This window comes from Staurois parvus, unplaced genomic scaffold, assembly GCF_062004578.1.
Source record: "Staurois parvus isolate SC_StPar_1 unplaced genomic scaffold, SC_StPar_1.0 ptg000439l, whole genome shotgun sequence".
Classification (NCBI taxonomy): Eukaryota; Metazoa; Chordata; class Amphibia; order Anura; family Ranidae; genus Staurois; species Staurois parvus.
Genome location: NW_028318235.1, coordinates 6,358,493 through 6,384,298, shown reverse-complemented (window position 1 = coordinate 6,384,298; position 25,806 = coordinate 6,358,493). Strand labels below are relative to the sequence as shown.

General features: G+C 39.5%; 1 protein-coding gene across 1 annotated transcript in view; it reads right to left on the bottom strand.

The window, feature by feature from the left end:
* Window positions 1-2,026: 2,026 nt before the first annotated feature.
* Window positions 2,027-25,806, bottom strand: part of LOC149454063 (kelch-like ECH-associated protein 1A) — a 30,001-nt gene continuing 6,221 nt past the window's right edge. Inside the window, exons 4-7 of the mRNA XM_089687904.1 lie at window positions 16,993-17,669; window positions 10,511-10,716; window positions 7,287-7,463; window positions 2,027-6,102 (exon numbers count right to left, since the gene is read on the bottom strand). Coding sequence (XP_089544030.1) covers window positions 5,939-6,102; window positions 7,287-7,463; window positions 10,511-10,716; window positions 16,993-17,669 — 1,224 coding nt within the window. The 3' untranslated portion in view covers window positions 2,027-5,938. The remainder of the gene's footprint in view (window positions 6,103-7,286; window positions 7,464-10,510; window positions 10,717-16,992; window positions 17,670-25,806) is intronic.

Below are 25,806 nucleotides of genomic sequence, written 5' to 3'. Positions count from 1 at the left end.
TCAAACATAAAATTTCTTGGGTTATGATTTATGAGACATTGGTCAGCATCCTCCAAGACAAACAGCCTTGATCTGAAAAGGTATAGAACCCCTGGATCAGATGATATCTGCATTCTCCCTAGTGGTGGTGGTGTGGGGGGGGGGGGGGTTGGGGTGGCATGGGGTTCGGTAGGCAGGAACGGGGCATTTGGTCTCATTCTTCACTTTTTTTCCTCTCTCTTCTGTTACTCCATCCCTCTTTCCTCTCTACTACCTGACTCTTCTATTGATTTTTTATTGATGTATTGTACTTGAAGGGTTTCCTAGCCTAACATGTTGTTGGACACTGAGAACCTTATATGGTTTTCTGGTAACTGTTTATTCTGTCTTAATAATTTTAGTTACATTGCATACAATGTGTACCTGTCAGATATTTTGTGATACTAGAATCTCCATGTCATCTATTTAGGCATAGATGGGACTGCTCTGCACTATGAGTGAGAATTACCCTACTCCTTAGGACGCGGCTGACTATGGTTATCATCTCCATGGTGCTGGGCTGCTACATGATGTGGAGTGGGGGGTAGGATCCCTTTATGCTGTCTTACGATATGATGTGGTTATCTGAAATCTATTTTGTTGGAATTGGTACCATACTTTCGCGGAACAACTTATTTTCAATAAACATTATTGAAAAACAAAAAAAATAGGCTTGCAGAGGGCAGTTTTATTGAGCAAAACTAGGCCAAAATTTACTAGAGATACTAAACACAGGAAGATGTTTTTATACAAGAATCTAAAACTTCACCAACACAGCAGCTGTTTAAATCAGGGAGAATATGACCAATGGGCGTATACCCACTTTTATTTTTACTATCAGGATAGGTTGATGCAGTGAATGTGAATTATATACTGTGAGGTGGCTTGGATCCACACTAATTTTGCCCTCAAATCAGCAAAAACAAAAAAAAACAAAAAATACAGACCCAACAATGAGAACAAAAATAAAGGCAGCAATGGGGGATATTATCTGAAGAGCTAGCAGAGGTAAATCACAAGTTTCCCAACTGTCTCCCTTTACAGGTTGACAGCCTTTCCTTTCCCTACATTAGCTTTGACACGTGGCTGTTCTGAGCCCCCACTTTTATAGTGAGAGGAATGTTTTTTCAAAATGCTCCCTTATTGGCCTTCCTAAGCCTGCTGGCCATGATTCAAAAGCCATGCAGTGCATTCCATTTTTGTAAAATAAAATAGACACAGTGAACTAGAAGTGAAGTGAAGTGAGACAGCATTTTCCAAATATCACTTTTAGCCAGTGGGATATTTTCTACTTTCCAGTAATTCTTTTAACTAACAGTGACCCTTTGGAATGAATGCCAGAGCACTGCAACAGAGTTGCTCTATCCAACAACTGCATCACAAATCTTACTGAATTTAAATCTTTCTACCAAATACTCACTGTATTTATCAATTTATCTATTTTAATTTAAAAGACAATAGTTAAAAGTACTTAATTTCTGATCGCTTCCTCTTAAGTAGGTCTTAAAACAACCTTATTATGTACTTGCTGTAATGCTGAGTCACTATGAGTATAGAAGTGGCTTGGACTTCCCTGTTACAACTGTCACGCTAGCAGATTGTAAATGAACGGTAAAACAACATTATCTTTTCTGATTTATGTCCTTTGGCACATTTACTTTTAAACATTCTGTTGCCAGAATGGAACCTAACTAAAGTGCAGTGATCAACAATCTTCTATTTTTATTTATGTAATGTCATTTCAGCAATCTTATACTGGAAAATAGAATTACTGAATCTAATATGTGATTATACCATACATTCACTGTAGTTTTTAAAGAAGAAAATAAAAAAAGATGAAACCAGTGACTTCAAGAATAAATGCAACCTTAAAAAATTGTTCATGATTTAACCAAGGAAAGGTGTAATCAAGCAATACCTGTAGAAGAAGAACTGGTTTAGAGTTAGTTGGTCTGTGCTGCCAGTTTAGCTGTTCTAATCTCCTATTCGTAAAAAATGTCTGAACTAGTTTCTTACCAGGCTACTGGAGTCTTTATTCAAATGTAAACAACATTTTATATTGGGTAGTCACCACTAACAAACCTTGACATGCTTTACACCATAGAATGATTGATCATAGCATAAAGAAGACATGCAACAAGCATATAAAAGAATGGGAGGAAGTAGCATTACATACATATGACGGTGCTGTACCATATATTCAAGAGCACATATTATATGTACAAATGTCCTGGGTCTGCAGGTGACTGACATTTGGCATTCCCCCTTTTGGATTTATACTATATCATCACTTTTGTTTCAGATTGATGTAACTATTATTTGTCAGCACTTACACTAGGCTAAAATGGCAAGGGATTGTTAAACAAATGACATAGGGGCACTACATGTAGGGGGGGGGGTCCCCTTCCCTCCAATTAGCTCTCAGAGCTCTCCACCCTTTGCTTTCATAGTTGAAGGTCCTGTATAAATTCTGCACTTTGAATGGATTTAGGGGAAAGACTGCTGTTGATAAACAGGTACAACTTATGTAGGAGGATTTGTTTAATCTCTGTGCATCACTTGATGCCAGTCACATCACTGGGTACTGTATATGTAAGAGCTTACAACCACTTCAAGTGAAAACAGGTTTGTTCATTTCTGTTTTAGTAAATGATACCAAGGGCTTAAAGAAACATTTGCTTCTGCATTGTAAACTATCGTTTAATATTTTGCTTTACATAAAATTACATTTCCATAAATACATATTGTCAGAACAAAATTACAATTTACAAATAAAGAACTGTAGGGGGATACAAAGTACAGCTGAAAGTTGTCATTGTTGATTTTGGCACTATTAAAATGCTCTCACAATACAGCTCAAACAACAAAGAAGAGGTAGTGGATGTAGGCAACCAGTATGTTGAAAACGTTTTACAAAATCTCTTAGTCTTAGAATTATGTAGAAATCATTTTAGGCAATACAGTATAGCAGACAGCAGGAAGTAAGGTATACTTCAGGGCCTGTTTAACACTGCTACTATTAGCGTAGTAGTGAACTAATACCCTTCTAAAACCTTTACACAATGCCCAATTGAATCTTCAGTTTATATTAGCTAAATGCATTCCAGGTATATTAAAATCTGAGATAAAGTGGAACTTTCTCAATCAGCATGGACTATTGTTAATCTTTATGCTGTTAGCATAGGAAAGTATGTTATATTTACTTGTTTTTTACATTTCATCAGTTATTTCTTGGTCCCCATGCCTAGCCGAGTGATGACATACATTCCAAGAATCTTCAGAAGGAGGGGGTTCTCAGCTAAGCACACCCTCCTGCTTGCATATGCCTGAGCTAAAGGTAGATGGATTCTGGGAAGTAAATACTACATGAACCAACTGCTAGAAATGCTAGAGAGGTGATTTCTCAGCAAAATAAAGCATGGAGACATGGATGAATTGAGTGATGTGAGAGTTTGCTTTGAATATTTAAAATAATTTAAATAGGTTTTTGGCTTCTGGTGCTCAAATGCAGTGTCTGGCTCTGATTCTAGGAAAGTGAGAAAGGCAAGGGTATGCTACTGAAATAATTAATGCACACAAGGGGTACTAAAGTATAAAGGATGATAGCGATATTGTCCATAGTCCTTATGAAAACTTTATCTAAAAACTGAATCCACAGGACCATGGCTCAGAGTTTAGCAGCCAACTGTCAGAGATGAAGCTCCTCTGTAGTGGGTCATAAGCAGGGGCGGACTGACCATTCGAGCACTCAGGCAATGCCTGAGGGCCAAGGATCAGTAGGGGGCCCCATGAGATGCCCCTGGTACCTTTCATTGGCTTTTTCATAGGCTTTTTTGGGTATGGGTGAGGACACAGGGGCCCCATGAGTTGTCAGTCCACCCCTGGTCACAAGTATAAAACATCTCCTGCTGTGGCTTTCCGGACCGCTAGAGACAAGGAAATCCTGGATCCGTCTGGTTGCGCTGGTGTATACAGAGCTCCAAGCGTGATCGTCACGGCCTGACAAAGGAGAACGCATGCTCTGAACGCGCACCAATCAGATCGCCTCTCCACCACTTACGCTTCCAGTGATGTCACCGCGATTGGCGTTGGATCCTCCAGCTTGCTTGGAGCTCTGGATACACCAGCTCGACCAGACGGATCCAGGATTGCCTTGCCTCTTGTGGTCTGGAAAGCCACAACAGGAGATGCTTTATACTTGTGACATGCAAGCCTTTTACCACTCTTCTGTGAGTTGCTATATGCTTTTTTAATAAACCTGATCACATGATTTACTGCACTCAGAAAGCGCTACTGTTTTCTTCCATTTAACCTCCAAAATCTAATCCTGGAACGTTGATGATAGTCTGAACATAGTCCAAGAGGACCAAGTTTTTTGAACTACTCCTCCCTGTCATTCTCCTGGGACAAGATCTTTGATAGAGTCAAGTTCATTCACCCACTGTGGCTGCATTTTAAAGAAAATGAACTGTAAGCAAATAAACACTTTTATTTTTATGTGCTTGGAAACAATTAGCTAATTTAAACTGCAATTTCAATTGGGCATTAAAGTGGAATTAAGTGGATATTTGATATGATATAGGAAAATTTTAGAAATGTTAATTGTGCCCAAGCAGGATCCTGAAAAATCGAACCAGCTGAAGTTTGAGTATTCTGACAGCCGCCGCAGGTGGTTGTCAGAATACAATAGGCACATTGGGTGATTCGTCCATCCATGCAATGGAGTTTCCATGAAGGAATCTGTTGGATTAAATTATCTATATATAATAAACAAAATGCTATTATGTTACAATGGTAGCCTCTTTCTGATGGTCCTACAAGGTTCCAGACTGAAAATCTGTCTTCCTGACTCTTGTGTGACTCCTAGCATAGAGAGCTGATATTTTCAATTTAAATGACATCTCTATAGATGATGATCATTTCAGAAGTCCACCAATACTGATAGTACAGTGTTTGTTGGCATTCCCTGAGTAGAAACACTTACTTTGCTGTGCTTTACCTTTACTTTTCTAGATTAGATTAGAATTAGATTTCAACTATGATCAACACTTGTTTGCAACATCCTCTATAGTTAAAAAAAAATTCCCAAGGTTTTCAAAGTGCAGTTAGTGCAGTAAAAAGGTGTTTTAGGAAGATGCCCTTTACTAACTTTATATATATCCTAATTACTTTTCTTAATTTTCTAATTTCAGTTTAAATGCTTGTCCCCTAAATATCTAAGATTTTTTTGTCTGCAACACATCAGTCCCAAACAATATGTTTCACAGCATGTGGCCTTTCAAATTTTTTGGGCCTGTCTATGTCTGCCCATATTCTGACAGCTGAAATGCAACTGTACTTAGCATAAAATTAAGTCTGGAGCACAGTCCAAAATGTATCCATGGGAAAATCCAGGCATGATAGTGGCAACCATGTTTGTAACTGCAGCAGGCAGCACCAAAAGAATACATGGAACAAAGGCAGACTGTATGGTGTTACTTTGTAGGGCTGCTTGGCCTGGACACCTAGAAAAGCTCTGCTGTAAAAATCAAAACTCCCCAGGTTGTGAACATACCCAACACTTTTTTCAGTGGCAGTGGTTAAACATTACAACTATATATGGTCATTGCAGGGTTGGGGTGCTCCAAACATGGTGTAGCCGTGACTGGACACAGTGGTAATGCTGTGTACACAACTTCACACAGCATGAACCTCACATCTTATATTACATAACTGCAAGTAAACTAGGAAGGTATATATATCTTGGCCAGTTTTTGTGTGCAATGCAATTGTGTACTTTATAAAACACCTCTTATTAAAAAGATAGATTTGCATCATCATATAGCTGAACTTTCACTTTAAACTGTCAGCAATTTCTAATGATACACTTTTTATGAGTGAAAATGTAGCTACAAACAAAATGATTTTCAAGTCTTATTGATCAGGTCTCTTCAGCATCATCAACACTATTAGGACAAGGCTCCATTGTTACAGCTACACCCATGCCACTACAGCTTGTTGGCATTTCAGCCACTTCTCTCCATTCATCACTTTCAGGACAGTAACATTCCACAGACGAGAGAAAACCATCTGCATTAAAACCACCTATGGAGAGAAAACTGTTTTAGTTGCCTTGCTTATGTTTAATCTCATACTACTTAAAAAGACATTACCTCTATATGTATATGCCAGTAAATTCACAAAAATATATGTAGAGGAGCACAAAACCCGTATGGAAAATTAGTTGTTTAAAATTCATAAGACACAACCAGAAATGTTAGAGACCGTTTTAGGCTAAAGGTGGACTATAAGTATCCTGGGAAAAACTGGACAGAAAGTCAGAAAGGTGACAGAATACGCTGCTTCCCACTATATCTTTGAATTTATTTTCTTATTATGAAATGTTATATGGTTATCCATGTGCGTCATTAAATAAGTTTCTTTGCATTATCCAAACGTTCCTACACAGTTCAGCAAAAAGCAGCCAACATCCGTGCTGAAAATAAGAAATTAATCTGATAAATTCTTGCAGCAAATTGGATCCATGATTTACTTATACATGTAACTCCAAAGCTATAAATGGAGTGGTTGCCATTTTGTATAACTTTAAAGCTATATTTACTTTCTTATGCTCACTTTACTTTTACTCCCTTACTACCTGCCATGAAGAGAAGACTCCCAGTGTAAGCCAATCCTAGACAAAGCTTACACAGGGCTGAGGGCTCTCTCAAAGACCCACGTGAAAGCACTAGTACCTGAGCAGCCAAACGCCAAGCACCAGTACTGTGAAATGAGAGGAAGGCGGTTGAGTTCAATCCTCCCCTATACTCAGGAGTACTAAGCTTTTCTTTTCACACTGGGCAGCAAATAAAGTAGCAGGTCACATAAGTTGCAACTGTATAAAGTTTTCTACATGACTAAGACATAATGCACACCCTTCCCTATTTCCTGATCATTCCTACTGGCCATTGTAATGCAAAAAAAGAAAAGTATAGGCAGCAGTAGATAATAGCAATCTATGACATGTCCCAGAAGTCTTGGAGCTTTACAGTACCTGTCAGATTGGCCTAAAATTCCAACAGATATCACAGGTACCTCTAGGGGCCTGTACTTTATACCTGCTACAGTCTTTTTCTTGTTTAAGAATCTCTTTAAACTACAATGTATGCCTTTAGTGTGCATGCTATATGTTTTACATGCATAGCGAAACATACAAATAAATCCACTTTTATACACAATTTGTGTGACTTCAAGCTAAGTAAAAATGCAATACAATCTTAAAATCTTACCAAGAGCGTAAATATTCCCATGGTGCAGAGTCAGGCCATGTGCGCTCCGTTTGTGTTTCATGGGTGCCATAAACTCCCAGTAATCTTTGTCTATATTGTAGCGTTCTACAGAGTTAAGTTGGTTTCTACCATCATATCCCCCGGCAGCATATATATAGTTGTCCAATGAAACTACTCCTGTGGGAATTAACTTTATTATAATATATTAAGCTTCAGGTATAAAGTCTCATAACACTTTCAAAATCCATAAACAATATTTCTATTAGGCCTCTTGCACATGGGTGAAAAAAAAAACAAGCTTGTTTGTAGCCTTGTTAGAAATGTTTTTTTTTTTACAGATCTGACACAGGTGCATTGTTGGCTATGGGGCAATGTACACAGCTGTGTAAAAACCTATAAAGGTCCCCAATGCAGCAATGCATTCAGAATCAGAAAACAAAAACTTTAAAAATTCTACATTTGGCGCAGTAGTTTAAGCAACACAACAGCTAGAAGAGGATGAATAAGATCTTTAAGTGTGTATATGTATATTCCACATACTGTATTTGCGTAGCTGTCATGCATATATGTAAGGTCTTCATGGAACACAACTCAGGATCTTTCTTCCAGCAAGATCCTGCATATAAACATCAGTAAATTATGTCAATGTGCAAGAGGCCTTATGATTTCTTGTTTTTGTCAGTAAAAAGTCAATACCAAAATTAGTATATGTGCCACTTAGCCCCTTCCTTAAACGACAAATCAAAGCTGTTTTTTAAAGGATGTGGCAGGATAGACCTTAGAAGGAATGCCCCACTATTAAATCATATCACTGGGCTATAAAGATACAGCTTATAGAGTCAACTGGGACAATTTGATCCAAGCCTGACTGAATATGACTACAAGAGATTTTGCATATCATAAATAACACAATATCAGTGCTGTGCTTTCCTCACAACATCTACATAAATCAGTTCAAATGTGACATTAAGTTCTCATTCAAAAAAAAATATATAAACTTCAAAATATAACAATAAATAAGTCCCAATCATTCCATGAGTCCTTCTAAATATTTCTTCTTTAAAAAATCAAAATCACCATATGAATATTTCTTTCCCAAAATTACTCTGTGTCTTCTTAGTATTAACCTGTGCACCTCCACCACCAATATCCCAGATGTGCCCTCACCTGGAGCTTTTGACCTCACATAAAGCTCAGTCAAACAAGGCCTGCACCCCTTTGAATGGATGTAAAATAATCATGTCTCTTGGACTGGAGTCTTCCTTCATAGATAAATAGCCTCCTTCTTACAAATCCTCCTCCTCGTCCTTGCCTCATCAGTCATCTCTGTCAGCTGACCATGAGGGGAAGGGCTTGGTGACATCACGGTGCTCGCGAACAGCTGACAGACCGCCATGAGGGAACGGTAGTGGGAGAATGTAGTGAGATCCATAGGTTCATACAGTGTTGGCTGTACATGTGATGTGATATTCGGTGCGATTAAGCACCCTTTCCATGTGAGTTGCTAATTTTTATTATTTAATAAACAAGTGGTTTAAAGGATAAAGAACTATTGTTTTGCTATATATCTTCAGTGTACGTATGCTGGGCGGAGGAGCAAGGAGAAGGAGGATTTGTAAAAAGGAGGCTATTCATCTATGAAAGAAGACTCCAATTCAAGAGATACCATTATTTTAAGTCCATCCAAAGGGATGCAGGACTTCTTTGACCGAGCTTTTATGTGAGGTCAAAAGCTCCAGGTGAGGGCACATCTGGGGTGTTGGTGGTGGAGGTGCATAGGTTAATATTAAGAAGAGTAATATTGGGAAAGAAATATTCATAAGGTGATTTTGATTTTTTAAAGAATAAATATTTAGAAGGACTCATGGAATGATTGGGACTAATTAATTGTTATATTTTGAAGTTTATATATTTTTTGTTGATTGAGAACTTAATGTGACAATCGAATTGATTTATGTGGATGTTGTGAGGAAAGCACGGCACTGATATTGTGTTGTTTGCGGTTTAAAGCACATTTATACGAGTATGCGTAGGTGTGTGCAGCTTTTCCTTTCTTTTTATTCTATTTTTAAACACTATAGCTGCTCGTGGGATTATATTTATTATTTTGTGTATAGCTTTTGCATATCAGCTCACCCTAGCCTACAGATTAATCAGCATTTTGAAAAGTATTGCTTTAGCGTAGTACAGGTATGGGTAAATCCATCCCTGATTGTATACAGTTCAAGGAGTTTCCAAAAATCTGTTTCTTTTTATAAATCTTACAGGAACACTCACCTATGAATATGCTTTCTTCATTTTTCCTATTAAAGAACTTTACTATTGGAAAGGAGTTGGATATGCAAGCATTATGTGATTTAGAAGCTTCATTCATGATCCACTTTAGATTCAAGTTATTGTTATTCTCTGAGAGTAGGTATGATGGTTTACGTATAGAGGATACTATTCATAATTGTTGTTTATGCTGTTATTACATTCCAGAGTTGCAGTTTTTGATGACAGAATAATAGAACTCTGTACTGCCTTGGCTCTGTATGTTTATCCAAAGCCAAAGATTGGCAGTTGAAAGAAAGAATATACAGATGGATATCTTATGACTGGGTCTGACAGTGGTAGAATAGGCTTATCGTGTCCTGTAAAATATATTTAGAATGGCCAATATAATATAATACAGATGCTACGTATAAACAAACTATGTTAGATAGAGAACAGTACAATATTCCCTTTAAAATCCCTTGTCAAATGTAGCTTGGATTTAGATTGATTCTAAAACACATTACAAATACTGTGCAACTTAATTGTGACATTCATATATAAAGCAAAAAAGAAGAAATTATCCAAAAATGAGTTACAATTTTTCATTCCTAACGAAGCATTGGCATGGACTTGCTATGTGAGTTAATTTGTGAACTTATCTCCGTATGAAGTTTGAGATCTGAGCAGGAGTATTTAGTGATTTATTGTTGATAAAGCTGTCATTCCACTCCTGTTTTCTACATTTTGCCGATTTGCAAGTGTGTAAAGTTTATTTTGTAATTCGAACAGAATGCAAGCAAGTAGAAATTCAATGTTTCTATATTTTTATGGGTAGTAAGCTAGTGAGAGTCATGTCCATACTGGACATTTTTGAGACAAAGTATCTTTCAGATATAGTGAGGTAAATACAAATAGGTTTTGTGATTTATATATATGAAAGAAGTCTAGAAAGTGTTTATGAAATGCACCTGCCCCACTGCGGATGGTCTTCATTGAAGCTACTGGGTGCCATCTGTCCTCATCAGGGTGGTAACACTCAACAGAGTTTAGTCGGCTTTCCCCATCAAATCCACCAATTGCGTACAAAAACCCGCGACTTGATGTGACTCCAGCACCAATGCGAGCACTATTCATGGGTGCAACAAATGTCCACAAGTTGACTTCAGGATCATACCTAGTAATGCAAAACATAAAATGTCATAGCAGATGTAATAATGATACTAACCCACAACTAGGCATATGCACAAATACTGTATTCTGTTTTGAAAACACATGTGGTTGTTTTAGTAGCATACCTTGATTACCCAGTTCTTTAAATGATATTGATAGATACACAGTGTATTGAGACAATGCAGTTTATTTACTAAAGCTGGTTCACTCAAAATCTCATGCACTTCTGCATAGAAACCAATCAGCTTCCAGGTTTTATTGCTAAAGCTTAAGTGAACAAGCTGAAGTTAGAAGCTGATTGGCTACCATGCATAGGTGCACCAGATTCTGAGTGAATCAGCTTTAGTAAATTAACCCCGCTATGCTTTATCTGTACAGCAACACAAAACCTACACACATTAAAGCTTAAAACATTGGACAAAACCAATAAGGTAACTCTAATGATGTGGGTCCCACTGGTGGCTGCTTTCTCTTTCTTGAAAAATGTTACTTGCCTCTGTAGCCTCTCATAGTGATTTTACCAATATAGTTGCAGTGGTGATACTGACAGTCATGCTTGAGCACAGCAATCACAGCAGGTTGCTTGATGTACAGCTCCTCCATTCAGAAATTGTTTTGTGAGCTGCACGGTGAGGGACTCATTGTGATTGCTGTGCTCTAGCCCCTATTGTCAGTTTCACCACCAGGACTTCCGTTGGGTCTTCGCCATCTAGGGCTACATGTAAGTGACATTTTTCAAGAAAGCAGCAGCAGCCACCCATGGGGTGCACATAAATAAAGGTATCTTATTGGTACCTAGCTAATGTCCCAATATTGTTTTTGCCCACACTTCAGCTTTAATAAAAATTAATACTTAAAATAATTACCTTAGTAATAATTAAACTACACGAAGACAGAGCCTATTAATTTGTATGAGGTAAACATCGGTGCTTGTAAAAGCGCTTGTAGTCCTATTCCTCCTGTTTCTCTGTAACCCTATACTATGTCATATATTTCTCACTGGGGGAATTACCTCAACAGTGCTGAATGTACGCACACCTTATTTCTCAGTACTCATTCCAGTAGGGGGGTTGCCTCTACAGCACACAGTGGAGTATGCTCAACCTACCTTTCTGCTCTTATCCATTTCCCCCTCACCTCTCCCTGTCCTTTGCAGAAAAGTGCTCCTGTTATCTATCAGCAATACTTTACAGGTTCCTGGAGTACTCTTTACACTCTCATGGCCGATGCACACAGCACACAAACAGACAACAAAGAGGCATAGAACACAGAAAGACAATACACATGGCACACACAGAGAACAGACATAGCACGCACAAAAAGAGAACAACACACAAAGAGCACATAACTATTTTACACACATTTAGATGCAGTGGGAGGAGTCATATTGCACTGTGATAGGTAGGTGAGAGCAGGAGCCTTGGGTGTTGAATTATTACTACTGGAGCACGTGCAAGCAGTGGTACAAAATGGTTGCCTTCTAAAACCACTCTAAATTCATCAGGAACCAACACAACAACCAATCCAGGAACCAACACAACACACCAACCCAGCCAATTCCCATAGCTAGTTATTCCAGCACCTAGCAACTATGAACTGGCAACCTGAAAGCAGAAGGGGACCACAGAACCCACTTATCCTAGATGGCAAGTATTCTCTAGCCAAGAAGGCACTGACCACCATGAGGGGACTTTTTTCTGTCTTAATTTCACAGACTTCTTCCACCCTTCTCTTATTCCACCATGTATAGCTACATGGCAAGCATGCCCACCTGTGACTGGAGAATATCCCCTAGGGTGTTACCAATTGGGCCTGCTGTCCTGAACCTGTGCTGTGATACCACATGTATCATCTACCTGTCCTGTAGACAATATCATTGTACTGCACATCTTGTTAACTTGTGTGGGAACTGAAGGCACATTTGGTGGTTAGTTTGCCCCTTAATAATGGGTAAAATATGTTTTTTAATGCTATGCCTAACCTCTTACCATAATCTTGACTATGTACCCCCTGAACATGCTGCTCAGTCCTGAAACTGTTGCAAGAGCTGACATTTTCCAGACAAAGGTGTGCACCATAGTTTTTGGGGCCACCCTTCTACTAAATGCAGGTCTCATGTCTTTTATTCCCTAACTGTTTATTCCAATTTTCAGTATGCACAGCAATCTAGGGAGGGCTCAGATGCACACCCAAGGCCACCGTAAACTACAGGCACAGTGCCATGAGGACTGTTAGAATGTGGCTTGTGAGATTTCCCTCTTACTATCATTCCCACTTGCTGCTTGTTAAAGCACTCTGTTTTCTCACACAAACTTTTCCTCCCTGCATTCTTCGCTGTGCATCCTGCACCCTTACAACAATACAGAATAATTTAACATATGTAACATTTTCTGACTGTCAAATGCTTGCCGAATACAGCACACCTGACAACTGAACTCTCCTTTATGTGCACTGGGCGGGCAAAAAGCCACCCCTATGCTTCTGTGCACATTACCCTTCTCACTCCTAATTCTTATGACTCCATCTCTGTAAAGCCAGGGCATAGTATCTGATAATGCCTTCCTGGGCTCCTGGCCTTTTTTCAATCATTAGCAGTAAGTTGATCGCCTGAATAATGATACTTTTTGCCCAACCTGGAACCGAGGCCTACCTGGCTTAGCCTCAGCACCCTTGACACATTGGGGTTCAAAAATGTGTTGCAAATGAAGTTAGTGTCTTTACGATAAGCAAGCAGGACACTCTCAAGTCAATACCTTCTACGAGACTATCTTCATGGTTCAGAACTTACCATCCTCAGTTACTATGACTACAAGCAAGCAAGCAGGACACTCAAGTCGATACCTTCTTCTACGAGACTATCTGTATGGTTGAGAACTTACCATCCTCAGTAATTATGACTGCTAGTTTCGCATGGTCAGAGAGCAGTCTTTTTATGTGGAGACTGGAAATTAACTATACATCCCAGGATGTACAAATCCTCTGGCTCCAAACCTTAGTTAACCCTGTGGTTAACACTATGGGGGCAGACACAGAAGAGGAGGAGCCAAGAGTGCCAGCAGGTGACCCCAAAAGAGGAGGTTTGGGGCCCGCTTTGTTCAATACCATTGCATAGAGCAGGCGAGTATAACATTTACATGCATATCAACTGAATTTGGATTCAACACACCTTTCTAGCGGAGCTAATTAAGATTTCCATTCTCTCTGTACCCTGGTTCAACCATGATCCAGTCATACTCCACAGTAAAAAGCCAAGTCTGGAACCAGTTGGCTAAAATTATGCTCTACATTGCACCAAAATCCTTAGCCTTTAGAACTAGACATCATGTACTTACCAACAACCTAATGTCTTAGCAGAATTCAAACACCAGCTTTTTAAGCTTTATGCATCTCCTAGACCCTTTGCCATGGAGAAAATGGAGGAATTATTTCAAGATAATTGACCTTCCACTATCCTGGAACAAAACCTTGTCTTCTTGAATACCTATGTCATCGCAGAGGGGCTTCGCCTGGCAAATGAATTCTCAAATCTGCCAAAGACCAGGCTCTGATGACTATACTGTTTATTTTACAAAATATTCTTCAGTGTCCTCATCTCTTATTTACAAACAACTTTTAATTAGCCCAAGAAAGTTAACTCCGTTCATCTCACAGAATCCCTGTAAGTCAACATTACCATGATCCCCAAAGTGACCCTTGACTCTCATTCTTTGGTCTAATTTCGCTCTTCATCACAAATGTAAAGATCCTGGCAAATGTTCTAGTTACTGGAGTAAATCTCTTCCTGGGTTATCTCATCACAAAGACCACATGGGGTTTGTGCCATTGAGAGGTGTCATTGACATATAGCTTATCCATTTTAACAGAGCTTCCTCTCAACATATACAAAGTCTTTGACACACTTTTCTGGCACTCTATGTTCTTTGCCCTCTGCAAATGGAGGTTAAGAGAGAACTTTATATCCTTGTATCAAGGCCCTTTATGATCAGTAAGCTCTGACATTACTCCATATTACTAGCAGTGCAAGCAGTGAATGTGTGAAGCTAGATGTCTCCTTACAGGAGCAAAAGAATGTTACATCACTTCCACTTTCAATGCAAAACATGTTGTCACTTTCACACTTGTAAATTATGTAGTGTTTCCATTTTTTTGTGGAACCCTTGTATACATTCACCTAGACCATCTCATTGCACTTCTGGTCTTCATGGGAAAGGGTTAACAGTGGACAGTGCAGTCTGGAGCAAGTCTATTAGCTTGGAGAAGAAAGGGGGAGGAGAAAGGAGGAGTAGGGAGTCCCTTGCCATTCTATGCTACAGAGCTGTAAGTTTCTGGTGATACACACAGTGTAGGGAGACACAGCTCTATTTCCTGCATCCATAGGATGCTGTAATAGAAAAAAAAAAGTCCTGAAACAGGAAACCTGGGGCAATAGTGATGCAACAAACCTAAACTGGAACATAGGCAAAGATTAAAGCTAAAGAAGATGCATACTCAGTAAGTGATGTAATCAGCTGCTGAAAGTGCTTAGAAAACTGAGGGTTTAATATAGGTTTAAGGCCAGTGGACTCCATGAAATATTCCAGCAACTCAATTTAATCTCACTACTCCCTCTCAGGGGTCCTACATAACCCCTCATTTCTCCCTGTGCACAAGAACCCAAAGGTTTTTTTCTGGTGGCATCAGAGAGGCATTAAACGTGTTTATGACCTCTCCTTAATAGATGGTATCCAGTCTATCCTATACCTTAGAGAACATTGGAAACTGCTCCATATGGAAAAGTTCAGATATATGCAAATTAGACACTATATCAGCACCTTCATGCACATCAATACTGTGCAGATTGACTGATTCATCTGACCCCGTTCAAAAATCACTGTCTGGAATATCTCCATTCTAAGGGCATTGTTTCTGCCTTCTGCACTACCCTTACTGAATTAGTGAGGAATTTGTACTGCCACAGCAAAATGGTCACTTAACATTTTACCTCTTAAATTCTTAAGAGCTAACATTTTTACAAGGTGCTTGCTCTCTGTTACATGACTCCCATCCATATCACTGAATTTGTCCCTGGTGCCTCTTCTGCTTTCTTTCAAGGCTATGGGGAGTGTGGTACGGCAATACACATATGGTGGCACTGCCCTAAAGCTTGTTGGTTCTGGATTCTAGTATACAGTCTGATCAGTCCTGAACCTAATTTGATCTAGAACCCTTGCTACATGGGCCAATCTGTGACCTTTCCAGATGCGAAAGGAAAATAGTGGAATCCATCTTTCTTGTTGCTAGAAAAAGATAGATGAAGCTTGGAAGCAACAGGCTCTCAATTTTGTGAAGGTGAAACAGAGGGTGCTTGGCACTATGGTGCATGAAAAACTGCAGTTTCTTAATTAAACCCATCCTAAATTTCTCAAAGCATGGTCCCATTGCTAGAATATAACCACCACATGAACTTGGGCCATTCTCTCTCACTCTTAAAAAGCCCTCCAATGTTACTGTGCACCTAGACTCCCTGCCCAATCCCCCCATCTCTTATTCTTTTGTTTCATCCATTTCCATGCACAGACACACACACACACACACACACACACACACACACACACACACTTTCTTCTTACTATGCATTCCTGCATCATTACAATTCACCCCATATTCTCCAGCACATATAACCCTAGCATATTGTGCACCCTTGTTTTAAACCATAGTTGCCATTTGTCTTTCTAAACCTCTAGCCTATACTTTCGTTACCATACACTGACACTTTCTTTGGCATTTGACCTCCCCCACACCCTTTTTTTCTCATCATACATTGTTTAATTTGTTGCTCTCTAACCTTATTTTGTTGCTCTCTAACCTTATTTTTCTCTACCTGTACAGTACTCTTATTTACAGTGATAATTATTTCACTTTTTAGATGCCTTTTTGAAACCAAATACACTCTTTGTAAAAAAAAATCACTACCATTAGGCATGAGAAGTTGGCCAGTGATTCAACCCATCAATCCTAACAAAAAATAGAAATTACAGTATGTCATTTGAAAATATACTGCATTAATAAGTGCAGGATAAGAGTTGGTTATATCCATTACACTCCTTTCTTCTTTGTAAGCCTTTGTTCAGCGCAATTACATACATAAATGTATGTTGTGTTCAATATTTTCAACAAATCTGCATGAAGAATTAAAAAAGAATATTGCCTTTTTCTAATTACCCTTTCATATGACTCAGGCAAATACTGTTCCCTTTTGTTGCAATTTCTGCTGTACCAATATGACATATCATTTTCTTACCTTTCAACACTTTTGTGGTGTTCAGAGGCAGATGAGCCCCCAACAGCATAAATAGCTCCATCTATTGCAGCTACTCCAACCCGATTTCTTGGTTCGTTCATTGGTTCTCTTTTTGTCCATTCATTGGTCATTGGATTAAAGCAGTTTACAGAGTTTGAATCTGCATTTTCTGTAGCAGAATGATTCCTCCCTCCTACAGTATAAAGTAGTCCACTCACAGTACAGGCTCCAAGACCACTCCTAGGCTCCAACATGTCAGCAAGCTTAATCCATTCCATAGTATGTGGATTCAAGGCCTCCAGAGAGGTCAGTGAATTCTGTTGGTAGCCACCTGCTACATAAATTAGCTGATTTCCCCGTACTTTCATTGGTGGAAGAGGCTTGTGTAATGACATTTCTTGGAAGATCTTATACAGAAACTTCCTGCATGAGTTTTCCATATTGAGAATGGGACAATGCTTTAGCTGCACTGCCAGAAATTTGGGAGGCAGAGCATAGAGATGAATGGCATTTAGCAAGACATTAAAATACTGTGCTCTGTTGTTCACATCCCACTGCATCCATCTTACACAGGAATTGTATACCTCTGTTTCGCAAAGTACATTAAGGTTTTCTTGACTAACCAAGTCCAACAGTTCACAGTGATTAAGGTTTAGAAACTCTTCTTCTTTTGTTACCTGAAATAAAAAATATACGTACTTTACAGTGAAACTCTAGGCAACCAAATATCCACAGTTGAAATCTATAAACTCTGATTGTTCCTGCTAAAGATAATATTCTGATCATTCAATCTTGTGATTTTCAGAGCTCTGTCACACTGCATAGTCAGCCAGTTGATACGCCTATTTTTTGTTTAGCTTGGCAGCTCCCTGTTTAACATCCTTGCTTTCAGCCTGTTCACTGTACAATAAATCAGCATACCGTATTCTTTGCTGCATAAGACGCACCTGCCCATAAGACGCACCTAGGTTTTAGAGGAGGAAAACAAGAAAAAAAATATTCTGAACCAATGGACTGCAGACATAGTACAGGAGATGACCGGAGACTGTGGACATAGTATAGGAGATGACCAGAGACTGCAGACATAGTACAGTAGATGACCAGACACTGCGGACATAGTATAGGAGATGACCAGAGACTGCAGACATAGTACAGGAGATGACCAGACACTGCGGACATAGTACAGGAGATGACCAGAGACTGCGGACATAGTACAGGAGATGACCAGAGACTGCAGACATAGTACAGGAGATGAACAAAGGCTGCAGACATAGTACAGGAGATGACCAGAGACTGCAGACATAGTATTTGACAGGTACCCGCTCCCACTTCCGCGGAGTTGCCTTCCCTCCCTCCCCATAGTCTTCTGGGACATGTGACAGGTCCCAGAAGACTACAGGGCTATTCACAAAGTGCAGTGCTTCTCGCGCATGCGCAGTGGGCACCCGGCTCTGAAGCCACAAGCTGTCACAGCTGGGTGCCCACATTAAAAATGCCGGTGCCAGGGAGAGAAGACGGTGAGGACACCGCTGGACCGAGGAACAGGTAGGACTGAGGAACAGGTTCTGCTGCACAGAAGAGCTGAGCGGCCGGCCCGGTATTCTAACATGGCGGCGGTGACGGGGGAATACCAGGTCGGCCGCTCTATATTCGCTCCATAAGACGCACAGACATATTCCCCCATTTTGTGGGGGGGAAAAAGTGTGTCTTATGGAGCAAAAAATACGGTAATCACCTTTATGATCGAGGAGAAGCCCCAGTAAAATAAAAGCTGGCCATACACAGTAGATTTTCAAGAGTGTTCGTATGAATATTTTTTGTCTTTACATTCAATAATATCATTAGAGACTTGAAAAATGTTGTTTGAAAGTACTTCAACATTTCATATACTTTAAAAATTTGATTTTGGTATCAATGGAGTTTCCCAAATAAAAATAACATGCATTGTTAGAAATCCATTCATTAAAAAAAAAAAAAAAAAGTAATTTTTACAATTCCATATCTAAGAGTACAGTACAGGACACAAGTACAAGTACACAAGAGTTGAGTTTTAGACCACTGTTTTCATGCTACTACCTTCAGGTGACTGGACACTGGCAAAAGCTTTGCTGAGAACCACCCCTGAATATCCCCACATATTTCCATCCACTCTGTGATGCTCCAGCTTTTTAGCAAGGAGTAAGGAGATGCTGTAGGAGATACTGTACTCCAAAATATGACACGGTAGAGGATATAGAAGTTGATTCTTAGACCATGGAACATCCCCAAGCACTAAATCGAGGAGTGGGTCACACTGCAGCAATACTGCAGCAATAGGCCTACAGAAAAAAAAAGTCAACAGACCAAAACTGAAAGGTGACAGCAAAAGTATCTGGTAGATGTAGTAGGGATCAGCAGAGACTTAAACAGCCAACTGTCAAAAAACTGTTTTTCAAACGTGCACAGAAAAATAGGCAGTGGCCCTGTCACCCCCTGAGAAGGGCCAACGCTAGATGCTGTAAAGAACCTAAGAATCCCAACCTCTTTGGACAATGGGTTAAAGTAGGTAAAGGGAGACCCTTTCCCTGAAGGCAAAAGCCCAGAAAGAAGTGCAAAATAACCACCCAGTCAGGTGGAAGAGGAAGGAGGAATCTCATAGAGGGACTTCTCTGTGAGGAATGGAAGACAGGTCAGTTGACAAAGGTATACATGGCAGGTAGCCATAGAAGACAGCTCTGACCTTACCCATAAGACGATTCAGTAATGTTTGACATGCCTTTAAAACAGTACACAAGGAGGGAAAATTACATTCCCACAGAAGGCAATAAAAAGAGCACCAATGAAGTAAGAAGGACTGGCTTTCAGGATACTTCATCCCCAAGGAGGAGGTCTCAAGGAAGAACACAGAGGGAGCCAATGCAAAACTATGGTTGTTAGGGTTAATTGAAAGAAGGAGGTTTTGTTCCCACAGAAGCTCTTATAATGAAGGAGAGTAACTTCTTTGGTTGGAATGTACCAAACTGGTAAATATCAGGGAATTAGAGATGCTGGGAAATCTCTGGTTGAGAGCCTGTAGAGAAGTACATAACTGATGATGTTTTATGGGATGTGCAAGCAACTGCCAAGGTACCTACAAACTGCATGTGATGGTGAACAAGAAAAGGGAGTACTGAGAACAGAAGCCAAACTTGAAGGAAATTCTCATGGAGATGCAACTAAAGGGTGCCAATGACAGCCTGTTCATGAATATTTCTCAACAATGCTCTGTATTTTGCAGAGGTAGAAGAGTGGGATTTTAGAGCCGTCTGTTGTGGGTGAAGAACTTTTCCTCCAATGACACCTTTCATGAATTTGTCAAATGCCTCACCAAAGAGACAGTCTCCTTCAAAGAACATACACCTCAGGCATCTTTTATAGGCAGCTTCAGTGCATATGGACAAACATGAGAATCATTCGGCAATGTGTGTTATGACGTGTTCTAGGGTTTCATCACAGAAAAAAAAGCGGGAGACCAATGTTAAAATAAGTCTCGTCACTCTGAGAAGATTGATTACCTTACATGCCAATTGCAGATCAAATGTTTGCCTGAGGTTTGCTGTTATTCTCTTGCACCTGGTTTCTGCCCTTGCTTTTAGTGAGCATATCCCCCTGTGCGACCTTTGGTGTAATGTAAAACCTGGTCATCCACTTGAGACTAAGCTCTGAATGGTGGAACTTTTAAAACCAAGTTTAAAGTAGAACTAAAGGCAAAACTTTTTAATGTATTATTTATTTCAGGTACTTATATAGCGCCATCAATTTATGCAGCGCTTTATATATATTGTACATTCACATCACTCCCTAACCCTCAAGGGGCATACAAGCTAACATCCCTAACTTACATTCATTCATACATACTAGGGCCAATTTAGACAGGATCCAATTCACCTACCAGCATGTCTTTTGGAGTGTGGGAAGAAACCGGAGTACCTGTAGGAAACCCATGCAGGCACAGGGAGAACATGCAAACTCCAGGCAGGTGGTGCCGTGGCTGGGATTCGAACCAGCGACCCGAGTACTGCCAGGCGGAAGTGCTAACCATTTTACCACTGTGCTGCCCATTTCATAGAGTAAGGGAGATCAGGTTTTTTTGGCATCTGTGTCCCATTGGGGAGATTTCCCTTCACTTTCTGTCCTATAGTTAAAACAGGAAGTCACTCCAAACTGAGAGAATCTATGACTGTCAACTGGGTCACAAGAGCTAGTGTCAGCATTAGAATTATTCCCCTATATTACTGTTCTGGGGACAAACCAAAATTTAGGATTTTCTTTATTTTCATTTTCAATGAGAACAGTAAACAGGACAAACAAAGAGCAGAAATCTCCCAAATTTTGGTACTGCAATGCAAATCTGAGAGGTGTTCTAATCTCTCTCCACTCAATCCAAAACATTTAAAAAGTGAATAAAATCAAATACAATTCCTAATCCTCTGATAGTTTAATTGTTTAATGAATACAATTCAGGAGACACTAATATTTTTATTGAAGGTAGTAGAGATAATAAAAACTCATACTTGCTATTGGACTAGGGCTACAGTAATGGTCTGATAACAGGACAAACCTGCCATACCTCCCACATTGCTGATCCCTGTATGGGTGCAGGCTTTGCCTGTTATGATGGACATACCTCACAGGAAGGGTCTTCAGGGTCTGGGAACCATAGGAATGGATCACAACCCTGGACCTGTAAAGAACCCTGTGGCTAACAAAACACATTGCACCAAGTGCACTCCAAAGTGAGCATCCAAAGCAGGATCCAGTGCTCGAAGCAACCCTGCAGGCCATCCCCACAGCATAGGATCTGGATACGGTTCCCAAGGTTTTACCAATCTGAATACACTCCTTCTGTTGTAGAAGGAAGTGAACTGGTTGACTGAAGAGTTTGAAGTGAGAACTATTAAGCATAGATACTTCTCTCAATAAGGAAGAAGTGCGCCAGAGCCTGGATCTGAACCCATCACTTATGCTGTGTCTGGCAGTAATACTTCTTGCTGAGCCACCTGATATGATGGACAGCAACCTGTCTGATCCCTTAGACAATCTTGCCTTGTACCTTGTTTCTTGTTAACCTTCTAGTGATCCCACAAACTTCCTATTTAAATCTTAGCCTTTGCACTTTCTGGTTGCCAAATTATGGTGCTCTCTCCATCCAATATCTTGCTCCCCTACATACCTGCAGCGGTGCTTATCTTCACTATCATATGTTACCAACGTTTGGCTTGTTCCTTGACTACGCTTCCGTTTCATCCCAACCTGCAACCATTTGTTATTGACCATTGGCTTGTTCCTTGGCTACACTTCCACTTGATCCCAACCTGCAACTACTTGGTACCAACCTTTGGCTTGTTTACTGATCATGCTTCTGCTTGATCCCTACCTGCTATATCTGCTACTGGACCCCATCTTGCTCGCCTCTTGGTGGGAGGATCCTGAGGACCAAGACCTGGTTCTAACATGCAGCAAAACTCATCTCCACCATCAAGAGCGTTGGTGTATACAGGTTAGTAGTTAGACCTCGCACCTACGGTGACCCTGCCTCATCCACCAGGGTGACCTGCTTGTGTACTTATCCTGCTGGTCGGTGGGAGCCTCTCTACTGCTATAGCTACTGGTCTTTGAACCTGACCCCTGACCGTGACAAAGTGGTCCATCACCTAAATTACACTAGCAAAAAACTGAGAACTCATGGAGTATGGTAGGGTTACATCCAAGGGGGGCAAGTCCAAAAGCTTTGCCAGAGTCCAATCCCCTGAAGGTAGCATCCTATAACCCAGGGTCTATGAATATAAAGCCTTTGTCCTGTAGGATACATTTAAGATTTTTTTTACCCTCTTACGTTACTTTCTTTATCTGTGTTTTCCACTTTGACATGAGACTGAGGGGTCAGAGGTCAACTACCTGGCCTTACATGCCTGGTCTCCTTGCACTATTATAATGCTGCAAGAGAAAATATTCCGATTACTATATAGGACCTTGCTTATCATGTAAAATTGCTAACTCTAAAGAAAAAGGGGCATTAGCAAACCTTAGAGTAAATCCTTCCAGCTGGTTAAGCAAAAAAAAAACAAACAAACAGATTTCTTCATCCACACGAGGTGGATGGAGGATTTTCCCCCAATGCGATATTGTATACTGACAGCGGGACCTACCGCTATCAGAACACACTGATGGCTTTTCAAACTTCAAGAATTTACTAATCAATGGCTGCAGTGTGACAGTACTGAACCAGTGTATGGACTGGCATCAAATGGAGGTGATTTGACCTTCAGAGAGTCTTGTAACTCAAGAGGGAGTGATGTCGGTGAGACTTGTTGAGATCTTAGGCTGCGGCCTCTCAGAAAGAGACAGCAATACTCTACCCAGGGTAATAAATGATGAGTGTACAGGCCCACCTAGTATAAAGGTTATTTATGCCTGTGGTTACATTCAAGAAGTTTATTGGAGTTCTTTGTTCACAAGTGATAAGTAAAGCCTACGTGTATTGGGGAAACTGCCTCCCCCTTCATCTGAGCTAGTGTACAGGAAATACAGTAATAACAACTTATATATATATATATATATAAAATATGCCAATATATAAAATATGCTAGTTTACATAATCCTATTAAATATAAAAAAGTAGGTGACCAGAATATAAAAACATTTAACATTATGATAAATATATAAATGTCAATATAATTATGTTTATATATAATTCGAAGGCAAAAATCTGTAGTAACAGAAACAAACTAAAAAATATAAATACAAAAAATAAAATATTACAAAATCATCAGATATTACAAAAAATATTTAAAAAATATAATCAGGAGTAATATGCAGGAAGGTGGGATTGACTGATGTGAAATTGAATGTGGGAACAAACATGAAACATGGTCAACTGCAAGTTTGGCATTCTTAGTGCTGTGAGTCGATAAGAGATTGGTGAACTAGGAAGTGATGGAACATTAGAAACAAAGGGGAGGGGAGGGGACGGTAGGGAGAATGGATTGGCCAGGATAGAGAATTTGGAGAACAGAGGGGGGTTTGGGGTTGAAATAGAGTGATCTGAATATATTCTGATGATTGTACTAGAAAACTAGTTGGATATGAAGGATGGCAGTGAGAGAAAGGTTACCTATAGTGGGTGGGATATTGGCATGTGATTGGGTCAAAGAGAGTGATGAACGGGTATTAGCTTGAATGGAAAGGGGTAGTGTTGGTCTACAGAGCTGTATTGTAACTAAAAACTGATGTTAAGGTGCATCTTTACTGATCAGATGAACTGGGGGTGCCAAGAGACTAGATGGGAACAGGTTGGGCAGGTGGAGGTGGAGGTACTGGTGTGGATGTACTGTCCAGGATAAAGTGGATTAAGGGGGTGGAGATTGAAACTGGGGGTATGGAGGAAGCTGCTGGAGGGGAAAAGTAGTGGTGTAGTAGGCGTAACAGGATGCTGAAAGATTGGAGTAGCCTCTGGCAGGGAAGGAGAAAAGAGATTGAGTGTGGTGCGATGGAAGTGAGGACCTTCCACACCCACACATCCTGACCTGTTCTGCTTCCATCCATCTTCACAGGTCAGTCCCTTCTTCCTGCCTACTACCCAGATCATATTTTTGATGTTTTTTTAAGTTTTTTTTCAATATTTGATGGTTTTGCAATATTTGATGATTTTTTTAATTTTTATTTTTCAGTTGATTATGTTATTAAAGATTTTTGCCTCATGTTTTATACATATTTACATTGACAATTATATAGCTTTCATAATATTAAATGTATTTACATTCTGATTACCTATTCTTTTTAATTTGAATACATTTCCTATTAAGAAGATCACCTGTGAACTTCATATTATATTTTCTATTGTACTTTGCATCTATGGATTTGCCAATAAAGGTTCTGGACTACAGTGTTTATTGTGCACATATGCATTTATGACACTGTCCAAAACATGTTTATTCAGCTTGCTATTTTATATTTTCTATAAGACTAAAGTCTGTTAACACATGTTTTATTAGAAGTGTTTTTCATCATATGAGAGATATATTTTTAGATAATGCTGCACTTTTTTCTAATAATTGTTTTATAAGTCTTTGAGTGTGAAACACGTACAGACTTAAGTGGCGGCTGGCTGTCCACACAAAGGTTTAGGTGAGATCTGTGCATACAGGTCCATCTGGGTTTATTTTATGATTACCTAAGATGGATTATGTTATATATGCACATTTTTATATTTATTTTCATTCTGTATGCATTTAATCATATTCAATGACGCCCTACACACTAACTGATAATTTACATCCTATTTTATGTTGATATTTATTTTTCTTACCTTGGTTTTTTATTCAGTTTTTGAGTCATATGTCCTGTGAAAAATGCACTGCAAACTTGCAAAAACGCTGCAAAAACGTATATGTGTTTTACCAATCAGTGTGAAAGTAGAACAAATGCGGCCAAAGAAAAATATGAGTATCTCTTTACTGGACCTTTATAAGTTTTATCTTCCCAAAGAAAAATATCCCACTCTTCACAATTAGACCTTATTATTGTCATCAGTTTTCAGCAAGACCTATATTTGTGAGAAACTATTTTCAAGGATGAAGCACATAAAGGGCAAAATTAGAACCAAAATACCTGATGAGCACCTTGAGAATTCATTGAAAACTACATCCATTGAACCAGATATTGATGTGTTAGTTTACCAAAAACAGTGTCAAATATCACACTAGTTTTATGTTGCCCTCTTTTGCTTTTATAATTAAAAAAATGCAAAAAATTACGTTTTCTTACTCAGACAGTTACATTCTGTATATCAGTGAT